The sequence below is a fragment of the Mauremys mutica genome, chromosome 2 (assembly GCF_020497125.1).
Source record: "Mauremys mutica isolate MM-2020 ecotype Southern chromosome 2, ASM2049712v1, whole genome shotgun sequence".
NCBI classification, from domain to species: domain Eukaryota; kingdom Metazoa; phylum Chordata; order Testudines; family Geoemydidae; genus Mauremys; species Mauremys mutica.
In genome coordinates this window covers 208136099-208157840 of record NC_059073.1, presented here as the reverse complement: position 1 = coordinate 208157840, position 21742 = coordinate 208136099, and the positions used below count along the sequence as shown (strand labels likewise).

The 21742-nt window shown below is 43.2% G+C and overlaps 2 protein-coding genes across 17 annotated transcripts in view; one reads left to right on the top strand and one right to left on the bottom strand.

The window, feature by feature from the left end:
* The window catches only part of MLH1 (mutL homolog 1), a 48495-nt gene extending 46171 nt beyond the window's left edge, over positions 1-2324 (top strand). For all 5 annotated transcript variants that reach the window (XM_045007752.1, XM_045007750.1, XM_045007754.1 and 2 more), the window contains one exon: positions 980-2324. In XM_045007752.1, coding sequence (XP_044863687.1) covers positions 980-1147 — 168 coding nt within the window. In that variant the 3' untranslated portion in view covers positions 1148-2324. The remainder of the gene's footprint in view (positions 1-979) is intronic.
* The window catches only part of LRRFIP2 (LRR binding FLII interacting protein 2), a 131083-nt gene continuing 111018 nt past the window's right edge, over positions 1678-21742 (bottom strand). For all 12 annotated transcript variants that reach the window (XM_045007768.1, XM_045007760.1, XM_045007756.1 and 9 more), the window contains 5 exons: positions 20510-20559; positions 18841-18961; positions 9016-9095; positions 7930-8034; positions 1678-2626 (listed from right to left, as the gene is read on the bottom strand). In XM_045007768.1, coding sequence (XP_044863703.1) covers positions 2513-2626; positions 7930-8034; positions 9016-9095; positions 18841-18961; positions 20510-20559 — 470 coding nt within the window. In that variant the 3' untranslated portion in view covers positions 1678-2512. The remainder of the gene's footprint in view (positions 2627-7929; positions 8035-9015; positions 9096-18840; positions 18962-20509; positions 20560-21742) is intronic.

Here is a 21742-nt window from a genome sequence, read left to right as displayed (position 1 = left end):
GCCTAATCCATTTGGGCCCAGAATTTGTGGAAAAACTGGTGCACATTCTTGCGCGTGGCCCCCCCCACGTGTATTGTTTTAATAGCACAACAGTGTCATTCTTGGGTGTATTAACATTTCTATATAAGACAGGAAATAATTGTTCTGCTCTACTTGACAGTGGGGAGGTATCATCTGGAGTATTGTATCAAGTTTTGGTATCACACTTAGGTATGTGGATTAACTGGATCATCTAGAGGAGAGCACCACACGAAAATTTAGAAACCATGACCTATGAGGAAAGGTTAAATTGGGTTTGTTTAAACTAGAAGAAAAGGCTGAGTTGGGGGATTATAAATCTTCAAGTATTTGAAGGACTGTTATAAGCAGGGCTTTGGAGCTGTGCTCCGACTCCAGCCAAAAACCTGCAGCTCCACTCCAAAGCCCTGGTTATAAGGATGGTGATGAGTTCTCCATGTGCAGGGAGGATAGGACAAGTAGTAATGGGCTTATGTTTGATATTAGAAAAAACATTCTAAGGAAAGGTTAAGCAGTGAAAGAGGTTACCTGAGGTGGCTGTGAAATCCCCTGATTTGGAGGTTTTTAAGAACAGGGTAGGTGAACACCTCTGTTGCAGAAGGAGCCTTTCGAGGTGAGCACTTCATATGAAGTGTGATAGACTAGTTTTATTTTTACACCCAAACCCTGCACTGGAAATTTTTGAAAGGTATTTTGACTCAACCCTTTTCTCTTGCTTAATTTAGAGCTAGTACAGTTCTCTTAATGGTAATGAGGGGCTGTGGTCATGTGAAAGCTGACATGGGGATGCTTTTATTAAGATAGCAAACTAATTTGCAAAGACTAAAGTAAATGATTTAGCACTCCCAGCTACAGCGGTTTAAGCAGGAAAAAGTCAAGGTTTTGAAAAAGTATCAAATCTACATTTCCATAAAATTGGTTTTAAGAGTACTTATTTTTTAAAACCAAACTTCTCTTTCAGACTGAAGAGCTTGGATCTGGTTCATCATCATGGAAATGGACTGTGGAACATATTATTTACAAAGCTTTTAGGACCCACCTTTTGCCTCCTAAGCATTTCACAGAAGATGGCAACATTTTGCAGCTTGCTAATCTGCCAGACCTTTATAAAGTTTTTGAGAGGTGTTGAATATTTCTGTTGGATGGACTCACTGGTGTATCCCATTGTTACATACCAGGGGGATAAAGCTGGATGACCGTAATTGCTGAAAGGCAGTATGACAAACTCCTTTCTTCCAAGAGTATTTCAGAAATAAAACTGTCTATATTCAACTACTGTAGCTCTTTGCTGCAGTATTTCATGTAAGTTATGAGAGACTTTGCTATAGTGAAACTTTCCAGCCATGTTGAAAGCGTCCTTCTCCTCAGAATGCAGCTGTGGTGCCTGAAAGGAGCAGAGCTGTAGGCTAGAGACTTTAGAAAAAAAATAACAATTTTGATAAAGTAAACAGCCACTTAAGCTCACAGTCTAAAAGTTAAACCCACCTTTTATCTGTACTTAAACTAAAAATACATTTAATGCCCTCCAAGATCAGGAATGTTTACTAGAGCACGTTACAGAATGTTGCAGGTAACAAAGTGATCAGCTTGGTTTAAATGTCTAGCTAGACTATAGCTCCTGAAACAGCTTTAAGATGGTATATTAAAAAAACACACACATTTCTGGCCAATACAGTGTCCATTTAATGAACTCCTCAGACATTTCCTCACCCCTCCTTCCACCCTAAAGTTTCATTCCACACTTAAGCAGCAGTTGCTATACAAACCTCTTCCTTGGTTAAAGTCCCAATTTTTATATTAAGAGTAGCTGAGCTAGTAATTTCTTGGCAAAATAACCTAGAACTCAGCTGTGCTATCACCCAGGCAAAAAAGCAAGTTTGATAATAGTCCCTATTTTATTTTTATATAAATTTAAATATTACAAAAATGCACCTTTCCATCAAAATTTATAAACTTTAATGAACATAGACCCCCCCCCTCCAAAAAAAACCTGTATCTTAAAATAAATGTTATCTGCTTTCAAAGGTTAGATCTAACATATTTGAAGTCTAAATTGCACCATATAGAAGGCACTTGTGCTGTGATGTCTTGAGCCAGTATATTTGTTAATTTCTAATACAGTGTCCTCTTGAATTCATGCAGTTGTCTTCAAGCACCAAGCATCATTAAAGCAGCTGAAAAAAAGTTTAAGTAAACTTGATTCCATAGTTGTGAAAACATGTTTTCTAGTAATAAGTCAATCATACCACATTGTGCTCCAGCTCTGACTCTACAATTAAACTGCTAAATAAAAATCATCATACACATACAAATTCAAATTTTTCATTCTCTCATAAGTTACAAAAGGTATGCCATTTAATTCTGCAACTAAAATATTACTGAACAGCTCAGTGTTCAAATAGTTTGTGCCAATGAAAGTCTGTATTAAAACAAGCTAAGGGCTAGTTATTTCAAGGAGCAGTGCACAATTTGTTCTATTTTCTAAAACGTTCTTCTACTGTTGAGATAGAAGCGCAGCAGTCCTGTTTGCCTTCATCTTCTCCAGCCTTTTTACCAAGTGGCTATTGGTCATCTCCATCTCTTCTATCTTGTCCAATGCTGTTCTTAACTAAAAAGAAAAAGTTACATTCTATTTCAGAATAATGGCAGCTGGGTTTCTATTGTTAATGTCCTGGTATGAGTAGCACAAATTAAAACTAAGATGAACTTTTTGTTTAGGATCACAACCCAATTTTCTCTGTTGAAAGTCTTGATTATGTTCTTTATAAGACTGTCAGGTCAAGAAAAATGGAACCTAGCTGACTGCTAACTATGCAGTTGTTACATTGTATCCAAAGGAAGCAGAACTCACTCAATTGCTGATATTTAAATTTAATTGCTAGAAACAATTTAAAAATAAAGGTGTATATTAATTTCTGAGCAGTTGGGCACCCAGAGCTTCATATTACAACTACTCCCTTGGGGCAAAGTACTGTGTCATCCTCAGTCACTGATCCAGCTGATGAGCAGATGTCTGAGATGGCAGGGGTAGGAATCCTCATGCCTTGTACAGCAGCTCCCATTCCAGCCCACTGGCTAGCACAGTTTAATGCAATCTTAGTTGGCTCCCTATGCAGTAGGCATTGGAGATTTGCATAGTGGTACATCTCCACACTGTGTACTGGTATATAGGGGTCCCCACACACTTGAATGCTATAGAGGGAGAGTTTGCTCCCCCAAAATTTTGACAGAATGATCAGCTCAGTATGGTAGAACTCTGTACTCTCTCCTGACAAAGAAAGCTTTGCACTGCTTACAATTGTCTGGGAGGACATGGGACTGAGTAGTTTATCTTGAACACTAAAGTTTCTACCATTCCCATGATAGCACAGACTGATCCTTTGATTCCTGCCACAGCATAGCTCTTGATCACCCAACTGGTCCAGGTTAAGGGGACCCATTTCACTTTGCGTAAAAGGTGAGGTTTCTTCTAAAAATTTCTGGAATATATGCAGTGCGGACAGCAGAATAAAAGCAATACCCAAAATTTGTCTTTGCCATCTCCCTCTTAACAACTCAGAACTATCCTGTGCTTTATCTGTCTCCCTGTGGGTAGACAGTAGGTAATTGTCAGGTCCAGAGCATGTAGCCAGACACTTTGAAAGAGGCATGATTCCCAGAGATGACATTCTTAACTCTGAGAAAACGCACATTAAGAAATTTGACATCTAACAGGACAGCTCAAACCCATGCATTTTAAACATAATGAAATACCTGAATACAGTCCTTTTCTTCTATCACTTTTCTTTTGTAGCCAGGAGCGTTTGGATTTCCTGTAACATTTATTTCTGGTGGTATTAGATTCACGGGCATTCTGAGTAGCAGTCCTATAGCAGTGACTTTGCAGTCCTGCTGAGGAACCATCTGTCTAAGGGAACCCAAGGTGGTTCCTTAAGATTAAAAAGAAAATTAAGTCTTCCTCCCACTGGAACATTCTTCAAGGATGAGATTGGCAGGCTGACTACAGGCTCAGGAGCTTGTAAAAAACTTGGAGGTTTTCATTGCTCACAGTAAGGGCTTCTAAGCCAAAACAGACAAGGCACTCTGATTATAAAATGTCCACACCTGAACACATTAGTTCTATAACACATTGGATTCTTAGAAGATACTCATCAGTTGCTCCCTCTGTCATTGTGATAGGAGATCGGATTAAAGACAGAGCCAAAGACCTGAGGAAACAGGATGGTTTTGGTTTCTTTGGCATTCATTAGATTTGCCTCCACTTTCAGCTGATAGATCCTCAATTTCTGCTATATCTTTGTATGAAGGCCTGATGATCAGAGCCATACATATCTATAATATCAATGCCAGATTCAGCTGCTCTTGCTTATTCCACATGTGGAGATATAGCCAACATCAAGGGAAGCCTATACCTGAAGTCTGTATTCAAATACTCACAAAAGCGGTGTTTAAATTCCTCTCTCTTCTAGAGGAAAGAACTGATACAGGTGCAAGGCTACAACCCCATGTCTTGCACATATAAAATGGATAGTTTTTGTAATGTGAGCTGCCGCCATAAAAATTGATAAATCCTTTTTTTCCCAGAGGATATGAGAGCCACACACCTTGAATTATAATCTGAGGTGTCATGCTGTGAGTTAAATCAGCTTTAGTCTGGACTATACCAGCCTCTAGTGCAGAAAGAGGGAGCCACTGCCGGCCCCAGGTAGGGACAGCCTTTTGGTTCTGAGTTTCTACAGCACCGAGCTCAACAGGGTCCTGGTTTGTTACTAGGACCCCTAAGTGTTATAATAGTACACAAATGATAAATGACTATTCCAAGCCCAACACAGCAGATAGTGCCAAGTGAGTAATGTGCTAGTTGCACAGGAGCAGTGTAACAGGCTGGAGCCCTATCAACTATCCATCTGAAACTATGACCTGTTCCAGCATCTTGAAAAGTGTTGGTTAGAGCACAGGCTTGTGTCACCCCTGAAGAAAATGAAATGGTTACTTACTATAACAAATTCTTCAAGATGTGAATTTTTTGAGTTGGAACCCGATATGCCTTGAAATTTTCCAATACCGAAGGGAAGGAAGAGCATGGCACCACAGAATTGTTCGGAGATGAGGATAAGGCAGTTGAGTGTGCCTGAGCCAGATCTTGATCCAGGGCTGACCAGCCTGGGCAAGACAATTTGGGAGGCTCCGAGGTAAAGCCTCACCAGTGCCTGGATCTGTGGCCGATCAATGGTCACCACCTCAGATTGGCTGGTGATCTCAGCCTCAGGCAGGCTGAGGAGCAAGACTTCCATGACTGAGGAGAGTCCCATGGAGGCCACTGGTATAGATAGGGCATTGGTGGCCAATAGGCACCAGGCCAGGGGCCTCCGTCTTGACCACGAGATGAATACCAGTCCTGGTACCAACAGCACTCCATGAAGGGCCCTCATCCAAGGAACAGGAAGAGAAAGATCTCGACTTGGACACCAAGGGATCCCGGGCTTCAGGGGATGACTGTGGGGCCATTCCTGAGGGTGCAAGCAGCTGGACTGACTTGTCCGTAGCCCAGAATGACAAGAGGGGTGGTGCCAATGGTGAAAATGGTACTTCCAGCAAAGTGCATGTCTCTGTCACTTCCAGTGCCTGGAGTGGTGTAGACTAGTGGTGGGCAACCTGCGGCCCATCAGGATAACACGATTGCAGGCTGTGAGACATTTTGCGGATGTTGACCGTTCGCAGGCACAGCCCCTTGCAGCTCCCAGTGGCCTTTTCCTCCACAGACTCAACAGGGAATGACTCCTCTGCCTCTTTGGAGAGGCACCAGCTCAGGATGCGAAGCACCAGCACTTCTCACACCTGAGGGTGATCTCCAATCTGAGGAGGGACTTGGTACCAAAGTAGGCTGCATGGTGTGTTTGAGCAGGTGCTGCTTCAGATGAAGACCCCTTGCCACTTGAGTCCTTTTCATGAGTAATCTGCAAAGCGAACACTGCTCCTTGACGTGGGCTTTGCCTAGACACAGCAAGCACTGTGTGTGGGGATCGTTGTTGGGGATCGCCCCCACACATGATGGACAAAGTTTAAATACTAGTGAGGACATCACCAGGGAAAAACTTAACTAACCTAACTACCTACAGGTACTAATTAACTATATACAATCAGAGAATGGAGTCACTAAATAGAGGAATTTGAAATAAAAACCACACAGAGCTCTAACTCCAGCCACAGGCGCTAAGAGGGAAGAGGTTGGGGGAGGTTGGGGTGGTGCCATCTCATATAGCCAAAGAAGGGGAAATAGCCACAATCGTCACCCCTCTACGGGTACTACTAAGCAAAATTACCTGGTGCCAATGTGCTGGGCACACACACATTTGAGTGGAATACATGGCTGTATCTATTCGAAGAACATCTTCATGTTAAGAGGTCTCACAATTATCTCCAATTACAGATAGGGAATAAATGCACTGAGTGTTTAAATGACTTTCCCCAAGTTACGTAGGAAGTTTGGGACAGAGCTGGAAATAGCTGAGACCCTTAAAGTAAACTAAAGAGTATCCTCCTCTACCGCTGCTACATCTTAGAATCCATTGGCTCAGTTACCCACACAGACATCTCAGAGAGGTAAACTGAACTGGTTGATTTCTACCAGGTGCTCTGGCAGACATAATGCCTCCCATGAGGAGGAGCTGTGGCAGAACATATAAGGCGTGAAACATTCAGGCAAAGGTTGAAGTTTAGCTTAGGGAGAGACTAACACTTCAATCAGATCTCCCAGGAACAGGCTGATGTTCCAGAGAAACTTCTTGAAAGTCCTCTGATCACTAGATCCCAAAAAGTGTCTACACTGTAGCTAGGAGCAAGACTCCCAGCACAGGTAGACAGACTCTTGCTAGCTTCACACAAGCTAGTGAGCTAAACGTAGTAGTGTGGATGTGGCAGGGATGGCAGCTTGGGCTAGCCACCCAAGTCCAAGCCTACCCAACTCGCTGGGTCCACGCTCCCAGGTACAGTGCAGACACTCATATTCCAGGGTGACATCCAGGGTGACACCCTGGTCATTGCAGTAATAGTGCCTGCTGCTGAGTAACAGGGCTCAATTACAGTCCAGAAGCTTTTTGAAGTTATTAGGAGGCCTTCGTTCTACCCTACCTTAAAAGTAGTAACTAAAGAACAAAACATTATACAGTTTGGAATTGTATCTCAGAGTCACGGTCTGGAACTGGAAGAAGACAGTACTTAGTGAGTCAGAGAGAGCGCAATGATGTTCACAATGTAACATGCTCCAGACTGGGAACAAAGCGCAAACAAAGGTGGAGTAAGTCAAGGCCTCAATGAAGACAAGGGCTTCAGAAGCTCAGGAGGTCAAGTATCTTGTTGCTTCAACTGCAGGGGAAAACAATCAAAAAACAGGCTGTCAATGCACGGATAAGAAACTATTTACCAGTGCTCTCAGGTTGGCTCCAATTTGACAGCAAAGATAAAAAGATGGCAACAATGGAAGTGGACATAACTCATTCAAGGAACCAACACAATGAGGAAGATGATAAAAAAAAGTATAAGGAGCACGTCCAAGAACTTAGAGAAAAGGGTTCAGAGGAGAGGCTGCTGCAGAACAGGAGAGCGTTGCTGTAAGCCAAGATAATTGCCAGTGAAATGCTTGCATATCCTGCAGAATTGCTCTGCCAGCTGCAGTCAGAAAAGAAATGTTCGTGAAATACATTGGGACAACCTCAGGTGCATGAGACATCATACTGAAGAAAAAGTTCTCTATATGTGATCATTTGTAGTTCTTACCCTTGTTGAAAGCCAACAGACTGCTCACAGAATTACTCCCATTAACAGCTACAAAGATTAAATGTTCAGAGTCATTTGGTTTTATTAATGAAAACACCATCATGTTTACTTTGAAACGAAATTGGAGCTGATTACCTCTCGCTGAAGTTTCCTCTTTTCTGCTTTGAGTTCGTCTTCCACTTTTTCTGCATTCTCTGCTGCAGATTTATATCTTGTCACCTGTCCTTCAAGTCTTCCAATCTGCAAACCAAGTAAACGACCAAAAAAAAAAAATGACTGTGACTGCTTTATATATATAGACCAGATAAGAAGCCGCTCGCCGAAACAGACCCCCTCCACCCCGCACTGCCTCTCTCTTCAAGCAAACATTAGCTGTCGGCACTCCAAATGGAGCCGCCTGCCTGCCTCTCACTCATTCAAAGCAAACAGTAGCTGTGTTTGGTTTTTTGATGAGCAGCCCCCGAAACAGAGCTTTGAAAGGGCACTTCCCCATCCGGAGTTCACAATAAAACCAAGAGAGGAATCACAACAAAACAAAGAGAGGAAGCTTCACTTAGAAGGATTATGGAGAGTTTCCGGAGGTCAATCACTGCGTAATAACGTTACTCCCTGTTTACACTGGAGCAGCAGCAGCGTCTCAGCCACTATACAACAGCTGTTATTCCTCTCGGGGAGGTGGAGTACTAGCAGCGCTGTAGCCACGGAGACACAGCGCTGTACGTGCCTTGCCAGTGTGGACGGGGAGTGAGGTATAGCGCTGTGGGTGCTTTATTGCGCTGTAACTCTCAAGTGTAGCCAAGGCCTAATTTGCTATCAGACCATTCAATTATTTTGCTATTTATAAACTATGGAAACCCAGAAGAGTTTCTCAAGTAAATTACTGCCTTGTTTACTACATAAGAATATCTAATTTTCTTTATCTCCCTAAGTCAAAGGTACCTTTTGCACAGATAGTAATTTAAGAAAGCAATCCAGTTTACACAGTAAAAAACGTGGTGAGGTTATGAAGAAGTATTGATTTGTAAGAAAATGGTAACACAAGTATGAATTTAGTGCTGCTGGTAAAGCCATTATGGTGAATCACACAACAGATATGAAGAATCAATTTTGGAATCTACATCTGAGAAATATGATCTTATAACTAGAGTATACTATGCATAAAAATCTCAGTGACTTACTTAAATTTACTATATAAAAAAATCTAAAGACAGATAGACTTACGTTTTGTTCCATGGTAGTTATATCTTGTTCAGCTTTTGACAACTTAAATTTGTATTCACTTATTTGTCTGTTAGCATCTCCTAAATAAAATCAGACATTAATGGATTTCTTAAAGTGTCACTAATAAGCAATTCCTATTTTAATTCTAATGAATTTAAAATATGACTCCATTGAGAAATAGAGGTTACTTACCTGTAACTGGAGGTTCTTTGAGATGTGTGGTCCCATATTCCACATATGGGTACATATGCGCACCATGCACTTGAGTTTGGAATTTTTTTTAGTAAGCAGTGCCCCACTGGTCCACACGTGCTGTAGCTCTCCTCATGCTCCAAATTCAGATAATCCATGACAGAGAGCAGATAATGGAAAACAGATAGGGACCATACAGCTCAAAGAACATCCAGTTACAGGTAAGTAACCTCCGTTTCTTCAAGTGATGGTCCCTACCTATATTCCACAGGTGAGAGATTAACAAGCAGTGTTCAAATAAGAGGTGGTTGCAAGGATGCAGATGTGATAGCTAATACTGCTGTCCCCATAGCTGTATCTGTAATGGAAGACTGGGCCAAAGTGTAACATCTTGTGAAGCTGTGCAAGGAGCTCCAGGTAGCTGCCCTATGTATCTCTCCCATGGCATAGGCTACCACCTGTCCCTTGGCAAATCATGCCTGGCCAGAAGACATAAGATGTTCTAGGGGTTTTGTGCAGGGCCATCTTTGCTTGGTACCACAGAGTCTCCTGAGGAGCTTTTGACTTATTGTAAAAAAACAAAAACAAAAACAAAACAAAACAAAAAAACACCAGATCACCAGCAGTACATAACAGTACCAATGATTTTGTACGGAGACTCGCAGATAGGAAACAAGGAATAGCCTCCCTCTTTTGAAGTAACATCTCTGAATAGAGATGGGGTGTGTGTGTGTGTGTGTGTGTCTCAGACAGAGAGAGAAAGCAAATGAATATGAGGATAGGGAGACATAGGTCTCAGACCACCTGGGGGTGGATGGTGAGTACATTGGTGGTGCCATTGGATCTGGAGCTTCCTTGGTCACAGTAGAAGTCGGATTCTTCTGGGGCTGTGTCGGTATAGGCAGTGCATCAACTCTGGAGAATGTTTGTCCTGTGCATTGGACATCGGAACCGGTACCAGAACAGGCAGATCCGTACCCTTACGTGCCACTTTCTCTTGCCAAGAAGATTTACTCAGGCCTAAGTCTTTAGTGTCTGTGCGCATAGGCTCTCCTGTCTTTGGTGGGGTCGGGGAGTGATGCTCTCTCTTCGCAGCAGTTTTGGATGAAGACAGTTTATCCCTATACTTATGACCATGCATCTTACTCTCATCGGAAGCCTTCTCTTCAGGCTTAGAATTCTTGGCTTCAACTCCCAAGCTTGTGCTCAGAGGGATGCTTCCTGTCTGATGATGCTGCTGTACAGGGGGATCTTCCCAGCCTGGATCTGATTGGGGTCTCAACACCTTTTCTTTTCCTGACCCTCTGAGTTCTGGGGGGAAGGAGTAGCAAATACTATACTTGGCTGAGATATGATACTTGCCCAGAGGCGCACTGATGTTGATTGCTCTCAGAAAAAGAGCCAGGGCAGGAAACACAAGTTTTGAACTTGGACAATCTCAGCCTTCCTGGGCGGGGTAGAGGGGGAAATTCTGCAGAATGGGGAAAAAGGGGGAACAACTATCTAACTCTACTATACTGGAGTCTAAAAAGGAGAATAATACTAAAAACCAAACGAATTACAGTATATTTACAGAACTGACACAGTAGCAGAAGAAGCTGAGAGGACAGAAGACTCCCTCAGACTTCATGACAACAAGAAGGAATTGGAGGTGTGTCTGCACCGTTCCTTATACTTTTGGTTCAGAGCAGAACAAATGCTACGGATGGACACTGCTTACTAAAAAATTCCAGACTTAGGCGCATGGTGCACATGCATAGCCCAGGTGTGAAACACAGAGGGACCACTGCTCAAAGAACACTACTATATCCAGGACTCTTTTGTGGATAAGAAAAGCCAAAGAGGAGTTTGAAGAACGGCTAGCCAAAAACTCCAAAGGTAATAACAAAATGTTTTTTAAGTACATCAGAAGCAGGAAGCCTGCTAAACAACCAGTGGGGCCCCTTGATGATCAAAATTCAAAAGGAGCGCTTAAAGATGATAAAGTCATTGCGGAGAAACTAAATGGATTCTTTGCTTCAGTCTTCACGGCTGATGATGTTAGGGAGATTCCCAAACCTGAGCTGGCTTTTGTAGGTGACAAATCTGAGGAACTGTCACAGATTGAAATATCACTAGAGGAGGTTTTGGAATTAATTGATAAACTCAACATTAACAAGTCACCGGGACCAGATGGCATTCACCCAAGAGTTCTGAAAGAACTCAAATGTGAAGTTGCTGAACTATTAACTAAGGTTTGTAACCTGTCCTTTAAATCGGCTTCGGTACCCAATGACTGGAAGTTAGCTAATGTAACGCCAATATTTAAAAAGGGCTCTAGGGGTGATCCCGGCAATTACAGACCGGTAAGTCTAACGTCGGTACCGGGCAAATTAGTTGAAACAATAGTAAAGAATAAAATTGTCAGACACATAGAAAAACATAAACTCTTGAGCAATAGTCAACATGGTTTCTGTAAAGGGAAATCGTGTCTTACTAATCTATTAGAGTTCTTTGAAGGGGTCAACAAACATGTGGACAAGGGGGATCCAGTGGACATAGTGTACTTAGATTTCCAGAAAGCCTTTGACAAGGTCCCTCACCAAAGGCTCTTACGTAAATTAAGCTGTCATGGGATAAAAGGAAAGGTCCTTTCATGGATTGAGAACTGGTTAAAGGACAGGGAACAAAGGGTAGGAATTAATGGTAAATTCTCAGAATGGAGAGGGGTAACTAGTGGTGTTCCCCAAGGGTCAGTCCTAGGACCAATCCTATTCAATTTATTCATAAATGATCTGGAGAAAGGGGTAAACAGTGAGGTGGCAAAGTTTGCAGATGATACTAAACTACTCAAGATAGTTAAGACCAAAGCAGATTGTGAAGAATTTCAAAAAGATCTCACAAAACTAAGCGATTGGGCAACAAAATGGCAAATGAAATTTAATGTGGATAAATGTAAAGTAATGCACATTGGAAAAAATAACCCCAACTATACATACAACATGATGGGGGCTAATTTAGCTACAACGAGTCAGGAAAAAGATCTTGGAGTTATCGTGGATAGTTCTCTGAAGATGTCCACGCAGTGTGCAGAGGCGGTCAAAAAAGCAAACAGGATGTTAGGAATCATTAAAAAGGGGATAGAGAATAAGACTGAGAATATATTATTGCCCTTATATAAATCCATGGTACGCCCACATCTCGAATACTGTGTACAGATGTGGTCTCCTCACCTCAAAAAAGATATTCTAGCACTAGAAAAGGTTCAGAAAAGAGCAACTAAAATGATTAGGGGTTTAGAGAGGGTCCCATATGAGGAAAGATTAAAGAGGCTAGGACTCTTCAGTTTGGAAAAGAGAAGACTAAGGGGGGACATGATAGAGGTATATAAAATCATGAGTGATGTTGAGAAAGTGGATAAGGAAAAGTTATTTACTTATTCCCATAATACAAGAACTAGGGGTCACCAAATGAAATTAATAGGCAGCAGGTTTAAAACAAATAAAAGGAAGTTCTTCTTCACGCAGCGCACAGTCAACTTGTGGAACTCCTTACCTGAGGAGGTTGTGAAGGCTAGGACTATAACAATGTTTAAAAGGGGACTGGATAAATTCATGGTGGCTAAGTCCATAAATGGCTATTAGCCAGGATGGGTAAGAATGGTGTCCCTAGCCTCTGTTCGTCAGAGGATGGAGATGGATGGCAGGAGAGAGATCACTTGATCATTGCCTGTTAGGTTCACTCCCTCTGGGGCACCTGGCATTGGCCACTGTCGGTAGACAGATACTGGGCTAGATGGACCTTTGGTCTGACCCAGTACGGCCTTTCTTATGTTCTTATGTGGTGTAAATATTCTTTATAGATTCTCTTCTCTTGGAGAGTAAAGAAGCTAGAATAATGATCCTATCTTTTACATATGACAACATAACAGACCCATTATAAGAGACTGAAGACACCAAGCCTGCATTAATCACTTCATAACCTCAAGATAAAGACACTTTAAAATGTGCACTTCAGACAGACCATGGACAATCAAAATAATTGGTAACATCAACAAACCATCTCACCACCAACAGATTATCTCCTTGAAAAGCAGAATCACTATATTAAGACTGGTTTGAGGATAAGAATACCAATGTAAATATAAATTCTGGAGGTTGAGCACAGAAATCTGAAAAAGCATTTGACCAAAAAGCAGAATAAAGCTTGAATTTGCTTGACAAGACAAATCTGAGAAAGAAAAGAAAGAATTTCCTGCAGGTTTGCAAATCATTTTTGGTGGTACAGCTCAGAAATTGCCAATTGACACAACCACAGCTCTGCTTAAGATAGCTTTGGCACATCTCTCAAATGACTGTCCTGTCAATGACTAGCAGCTCCATATGGGTGCTGACAGCAAGGGAGAAACAGTTTGCTTGCTCAGACTCAAGGGCCTGGTCTACACTAGGACTTTAATTCGAATTTAGCAGCGTTAATTCGAATTAACCGTGCACCCATCCACACCAGGAAGCCATTTAGTTCGACCTAGAGGGCTCTTTAGTTCGAATTCGGTACTCCACCCCGACGAGGGGAGTAGCGCTAAATTCGACATGGCTAGGTGTGGATGCAAATCGAACTTACTAGCTCCGGGAGCTATCCCACACTGCACCACTCTGTTGACGCTCTGGACAGCAGTCCGAGCTCGGATGCTGTGACCAGCCACACAGGAAAAGTCCCGGGAAAATTTGAATTCCTTTTCCTGTCTGGACAGTTAGAATCTCATTTCGTGGTTGGACATCGGGGCGAGCTCAGCAGCACCAGCAGCGATGCAGAGCTCTCCAGCAGAGGAGTTCATGTAATCTCTGAATAGAAAGAGGGACCCAGCATAGACTGACCGGGAACTCTTGGATCTGATCGGAGTGAGGGGCGAGGAGTCTGTGCTTTCGGAGCTGCGCTCCAAATAACGGAATGCAAAGACCTACGAGAAGGTCTCCATAGCCATGAGGGACAGAGGATACAGCCGGGATGCAACGCAGCGCCGCGTGAAAATCAAGGACCCCAGACAAGGCTACCAAAAAATCAAAGCGGCAAACGGACGCTACGGAGCCTGCCACCACTGCCCCACAAGTGACCATGGACTCTGACGATGGGACAGTGTCGTCAGACAGTTCCTCAGCGATGTTCGCGGACGGGGAAGATGAGGAAGGGTTTCTGGAGGACGAGGCAGGCGACAGCGCTTACAACGCTGGTTTCCCCGACAGCCAGGATCTCTTCAGTACCGTCACGGAGATCCCCTACCAGCCCTCCCGGCCATTAACCCGGATCCTGAATCAGGGGAAGGAGCAGTCGGTAAGTGCTTTAACCATGTAAACTTTTATTCTTAATATAACAGGAATCTGAAGTATGTGAAAAGGAGATCTCTCTATATATGGGGATAGAACAGAAATCCTCCTGGGAGATCTCCACGAACCTCTCCTGGAGGGAATCGAAAAGCCTCCGCAGGAGGTTCCTGGGGAGAGCTGCCTTATTGGGTGCTCCGTGGCAGCACACTTTTCCGCGCCAGGCTTTCATGAGGTACTCAGGGAGCATTGCCTCCCCGAGCACGGCTGCGTAGGGCCCTGGTTTGTGCTGGCTTTCACGCAGCATGCGCTCTCTATCTCCTTCAGTGACCGTCCTCAGGGTGATCTCACTCGGAGACTCCTGCATGTAATTAGGGGAATTACTGTAATGTTACGCCTGGTCCAAAGTATTTTTAAAAAATCTCCGGACAGACGGCATAGCACAGACTCAGCACGCTGCTGCGTGACGAGCGTAACGGAAAGCCAAAGAATCAAATGGACGCTCATGGAGGGAGGGGGGACTGAGGACGCAAGGTATCCCACAGTTCCTGCTGTCTCCGAAAAGCATTTGCATTCTTGGCTGAGCTCCAAATGCTTCTAGGGTCAAAAACAGTGTCCGCGGTGGGTCAGGGCATAGCTCGCCAATTTACGCAGCCCCCCAACCACCCCCAGAAGTGAAAGGGAAAACAATCCTCTCTTGACTCTTTTACATGTCACCCTATCTTTACTGAATGCTGCAGATAGACGCGATGGTGCAGCACTGAACACCGACATCCTTGCTCCGTCCCCCCCCCGCCATGGGTGGCTGATGGTGCAGTAAGACTGATACCCATCGTCATCATCAGCCTATTGGCACATGGGGCAGTGCAAAAGGACTGGTAACCATGCGTACTAGCATCTGTGAGGTTGATCAAGGGCGCCTGGCCCTAATTTTTCCTGGTAGATGGTGCAGTATGGCTGGTAACCATCCTCATCATAACAACAGGGGGCTGAGCTTCATCAGCCCCCACCCTTCATGTGTAAAGAAAAGATTCAATTGCCCCTGGACTAGCAGCAGGATGCTGTGCTCCTCTCCTCCACGCTCCTTAATGTCCTATCTGGACTATCATAGCAACTGGAGGCTGCCTTCCACTCATTTCTCACTAACAAGTCACTGTGTCTTATTCCTGCATTCTTTATTACTTCATCACAGAAGTGGGGGGACAATGCTATGGTAGCCCAGGAAGGCTGGGGAAGAATGGAATGAACAGGTGGGGTTGTTGCAGGAGCACCCCCTGTGAATAGCATACAGCTCATAATCTATGCAGGATCTGACACAGAGCAGCTTGGTTCTCTGATACAGTGGTTCTCTAGTACACTTGCCCATATTCTAGGCAGGACTGCTTCTATTTTTAGATACCAAAAAGGAGGGATTGACTCAGGGAGTCATTCCCAATTTTGGCTTTTGCGCCCCTGGCTAAGAGCAGCCAGGGGCACTTATGACAGCAGCAAATGGTGCAGTGCAAAAGGACTGGTAACCATGCCCATCTTATTAGCAATTTATGGTATGGTAGATGGTACAGTATGGCTGGTAACCATCTCTGCTGTCATGCAAAAGCAAAAGCATGCTGCTGTGTAGCGCTGCTGGACCGCCTCTGTCAGCGGCATCTAGTACACATACGGTGACAGGCACAAAAGGCAAAATAGGCTCCATGGTTTCCACGCTGTGGCGTCTGCCAGGGCAATCCAGGGAAAACGGGCTTGAAATGATTGTCTGCTGTAGCTTTCCCGGAGGAAGGGATGACTGATGACATTTACCCAGAACCACCCGCGAAAATGGTTTTTGCCCCATCGGGCACTGGGATCTCAACCCAGAATTCACAGAGACAGACTACACTGTGTTCATTCTTCGCAAAAATTTATCTTTGCAAGGAATTCACTCCCTTTTTCACATCACACAGCTTCGACTGTCTCCAGACCTGCCACAGCATCCCCCTCACAGAGGCTGGCAAAGATTAGGCGGCGAAAGAAAAAGACAGGGGACGAGATGTTCGCTGAAGTTATGGGGTGCTCCCGAGACGAGGCGGACCAGCAGAGCCAGTGGAGGGAGACCCTCTCTCTGTACCAGCGCTCACACAGCGAACGGGAGGAGAGGTGGCGTGAGGAAGACAAGCAGTCGACTCAAATGCTGCTTGGACTACTGAGGGAGCAAACGGACATGCTCCTGCACCTTGTGCATGTTCTGCAGGACCTCAGGCAGGAGGACAGAGCCCCCCTGCAGTGTATCTGCAACCACCCTCCCCGGCCACAAAGTCCCATACCCCCCTCACCCAAAATAACCAGAAGGAGGGGCGCTAGAGGCCGTGTAAACTGTCACTGCACCCCAGCAGAGTGCTCAAGTACCGAAAAGCTCTCATAGCCTAAATTTTGAGAAGTCCTTTCCTTCCCGCCTCACCCAAGCCCCCATCCCAGTTTCATCCCCTAACTGTCTAGTTGATAATAAAAAATACTTTTCTGTTAATTACTTTTTCCGTCATGTTCTTTTAGAGGAGACTGTGTTTGAAGGGGGTTGGTAATTTGACAGGACAATCACCTTTACCATGGTACAGACATGGGGGCAGGATCAGCAGCAGGTCACACACACACTGTAGTCAGTACGCACCCTGGTCGGTATGGGAGGTGGTTTGCAGGTTCTGTGTGGGTGGGGGGGTACGTGACTTTGTAGCGGGGGAGGGGGGTTACAGACCTCATGCAACGGTCCCTGTCCTGGACCACAGAGCCACGCAGCAGAGGAATCTGTATCCGTCCTTCCCCGCCAAAAGGCCACATAGTCCCCGCACACAGAGTGCCAAAAAGGAGGGATGGCAGGCTCCGTTGAAACATCCAGTCCGGCACTGCAGACCGCTCTGGGAGCAGGAGCCTGTCATTCCTCGAGTTTACAGGCGGTCTTTACATCACCGCACACCCTACCCAGCACAGTCCGTGTCCCAGTTTCAACCCTGTAACGCAAAGTCATCAATAAAGAAACCTTTGTAAAGTTACAGTGGAACATGTATTTTATTTTTAAACGTGTGTTGGAAGTTGGGGAAGCGGGGTGGGCGGGGTATGTAACTGCAGATGCTAGTCAACAGTCACTTGGTAAAGAAACAGGGGCAGGTTCAGCTTCTCTGTAAAGAAACTGAACAGTCACAGGTCACGCTGCTCACTGCTCGCTGGGACTTGAAGAGTTCCTTGTCGCTGTGCAAGGCGCCTGCACAGAGCTTCACGAGCCAGGGCATTAGCGGGTAGGCTGGGTCCCCGACGATCGCTATAGGCATCTGCACATCCCCAAGACTTATTTTGTGGTCCGGGAAGAAACTACCTTCCTGCAGGCGTCTAAACAGACCAGAGTTCCTGAAAACACGCACGTCATGAACTTTGCCTGGCCACCCGACGTTGATGTTGGTAAAACATCCCCCATGGTCCACCAGTGCTCGCAGCACCATTGAAAAGTAGCCCTATTTCTCAGCAGCTGACTGTGGAAGAGGTGGATGATAAGGTGCGAGGAGTTGACAACGGCCATAACTGCAGCGGGATCCGTGCTCAAAGTGCTGTGGCGCCCGCGCTGTCACTGAGCAGAAAAGTGCACGAACAGATTGCCCGCAGGCGCTTTCAGGGAGGGAGGGAGGGCGTGATTGACGGTTCAATGATGACAGTTACCCAAAACCACCCTCGACACATTTTTTCCACCAGCAGGCATTGGGGGCTCTACCCAGCATTCCACTGGGCAGCGGGGACTGCGGGAACTGTGGGATAGCTTCCCACAGTGCACCGCTTCCAAAGTCGACGCTGGCCCCGTTACTGTGGACTCAGACAGTCGAATTAGTGTATTTAGTGTGGATACACAAATTCGACTTCATAAGGTCGATTCCACAAATTCGAATTAAGTAGATTCGAAATAGTCTTGTAGTGTAGACGTACCCAAGGTAGCCTGGTCAGTTTGTATGACGTGAAAATGAATGTTGGGCAGGATTTTAATAAGTTTTGTTTGCTGCAGATAGTGACAGAGTCTTTCAGACTGAGTTAGTGGATTAAGATTCAACACGATAAGAAACCAGGGGAAAATACTAGGAAAATAATTCAGGTAAAATTATATAATCTAATAATGAAATTTGGCAAATATTTCTATCAAAGTTAGGCAAAGTTGTCAACTAATAAAAATTAACTTGCCAGAAATTTTATTAAGCTCCAAAAGCAAACACAGACCTTTTATTAACTATTGTATATTGAGGAATATACTGAGAGGAAGTTTGCCAACAAAAAATAATTTTAAAATCGCACGCGCGTGTATAAAAAATATAAATAAATGTATACTTACTCTGCATTTCAATTAACTGCAAATCAGAACCATTCTCTAATCCTGTTATATCTGGATTTGTGCCATCATTTTTAGAGTTTTTCTGTCGTTCCTCTTCCAGTTGCAGCTTCAGTTTCCTAATCTGAAATTAAAATGTCATATTGTGAAGAGTAATCTACTATAAGTTATATTGTGACCACAAAACATTTTCCCCTTCATTATGATTCTCAGCATAAGATGCCAATTGAGCTCTGTGTATGGAATTTTTCATGTATATTTTACATTTCTAAAAGTTTACAAAAACTATGGCTCAGATCCCAGGATATGCAAAGGCATACCAGGGCAAAGAAGTGATGGCTGCCAAACTGGTCACCTGTGCAGAGGTAGAGTAGTCTCAAAAGCAGCTTAACTTTGTATTACATGTCAGCAGTTCCTACAGGTATTTCCGGAAGTCAGGGCTCATCAGTATGTAAGAAATGCCCAGCCATGACCCCTATAGTGGGGGGCTGATAAAGAAGGTAGGAGCTCTTATCTTTGCTCTACACTATTGGAAAACAGCTGAGTGGAATGGTGTAGGGAGTTTGAATCTCACAAACAGGAGTTTACATAAGCCATCTCAAAATAGAATTTTTACAACTACCATGCTCTAAAAAGTGATTGTATTTTTATGGTCTAGCCAGTATTTGGCTTCTATTTTGGCTTGAGCCCAAAACATCTAGTTATTTGATATTCATCTGAATATTAAAAATAAGGTATTTGGTACACTCTCAATGAAAACAAAGGCTGATAAGAATGGCTAGTTTTGTGTCCTGTGCAGCTATATTCTGTGCCTTCCCCTAGACCACAAGTTCACAAATTGTGGTCTGTGGATTATTAGTCTGAGGAACACCTGCTGGTGGTCCACTGGTCACTTGCTAGTCACCAACTACCTCCTCTTTTCTAGTTGCTAAACTGCATTAAAAGCTAATATTCATAATATTTTTCCTTTTAACTAACTGTAGTTATCACAAGAATAGTGTGATGATAAATTGGAAGAATCACAACATGGGAGGACAGATTATCCATGAGAGACTCTATGGTATGGCAAAGTTTGAGTACTCTTGTCCTGGACAGATCTCTCAGAGCACATAACGACCCTTGCTTCTGCTTTCTCTCGAGTCAGCCATACTGGTACTGTTCAAAAATGACTCCCAAACCTTGTAAGATTTTAGTAACTTCTTCTTGCTTTTATAAAAAGAAATAAGAGAAAGAATGAATAAATAGCTACTTCATTTCATATAACCATCACTGATCAATGATGATCTGTAATGGTAAGAGGCAAATGAGTCAATCATACAGCACAATGTTAGTATAAAAAAGGAGAGGTAGGAAGCGCCTTCACAAAGATCCAGTTAGGACCACTCTGAACAACCATAAGGGAGACAGCTTGAAGAATCCACCACTCTAGCTATTACATAAGACCAAGTTCATGCTGTTCAGGGCACCAAAGGGAGGAGCTTAGTAGTTTTTGGCTGACCATCAGCAAAGTTGGAAGTTTTATTAAAGCTAATATTTTGGTTTCGTTTGTTTTACATACAGGTTTAGTAGCTTTTTATTTATTATTAGTGTACTAACATTTTTTCAGGGACACTTTTTTAAACCTAACCTATCCCTTTACAGAATATTTATGAAAAAAACAACACTTCTCTACCTGTGACAATAATTCCTCCTTTTCCCCAGCCAGTTTTCGTAGCCGAACGTCTAAAAGAACCAAAGAAGATCTCAATTAAAAACCAGATGGATTTAAAACCAAAAATTTAATGTTTCTTTTATTTTCATTAAGCTTAAAAATAAAAATATTTTTAAACTTAGCAAATGCTGTGAATTTAATGACACACTGAAAATGATTATTTGAGTTCTTATGGTTTATTGTACTTGCCTAAATGGTAGCAAACATCAATACTTCAAACACATCACTATATTCACAGCAACATGCAGTTCAAATATATCTTTGTAACATATAAAAAGGTAATTATTTTCTTTACTTTTTAATATATAAAAAGTTTAGCAGCAATAAAGACATCGGAGACAGGCAATTCCTGGTAGTTAATGAATGGCTGAGGGGCAACTGGGGATAATTTATACATTTAATAAAACAAAACCATCTCCCACTTCCTAAAAATACTCACTTTAGTAAAAATACTCAAGACATGGCTAGTTACTGCTATAACCATTTTACCTGTATGTGTACTCCTTTCCCCAACCCTTTATTTCTGTCTTATCTTTCAGATTGCAAGCTCTTCAAGGAAGGGACTGTGCCTCCCTAGGTTTGTAGAATACCTATCATGTGTTACTAGAATACAAACAGTAGCTTGGTTAATGGCCTAAACTGAAGTTAAAATCAGTTAACTCATCCAGAAGATCATTACCCACTAGAACACACCCTCCCACTCAGTCAGTACTAAAATTAGAATAGGTCTGGCAAGTTCTCAGTTTCTTAGATAATTATTTTAAAAATAATGTAAACAAAGCAACAGTGTGTCAGAAGTACCAAATAAGAGTATTAACAGTTCGTTCTGTCCATTTCAACATGACTGGGCAATATCAGGACGATTTATTAAATAAATGGTTTAAAACAAAAAAACATGTAGTCTTCCATTTAAAATGTATATACTACATGTACCAACACATAAGGATGTTTCCTTGTGTTCTAAGTAATGAAAAAACAATTTGTGCAGTTTAGCTAGGAAAACAAAATTAACCAGGAGCCTGGGAACAGAACCCTAACTTTGTCCATATACAGTAGTTGTTTGACTGTGCTAACTGGAACTAGAGCAAACCTTTCTATTCTAAGCAGTTAAGAGATACAATCAATTTGCATGAATACAGCATAAAAATATTTCAAAGGAAATGACAGGACACAATATACACTCCTATTTCTTGT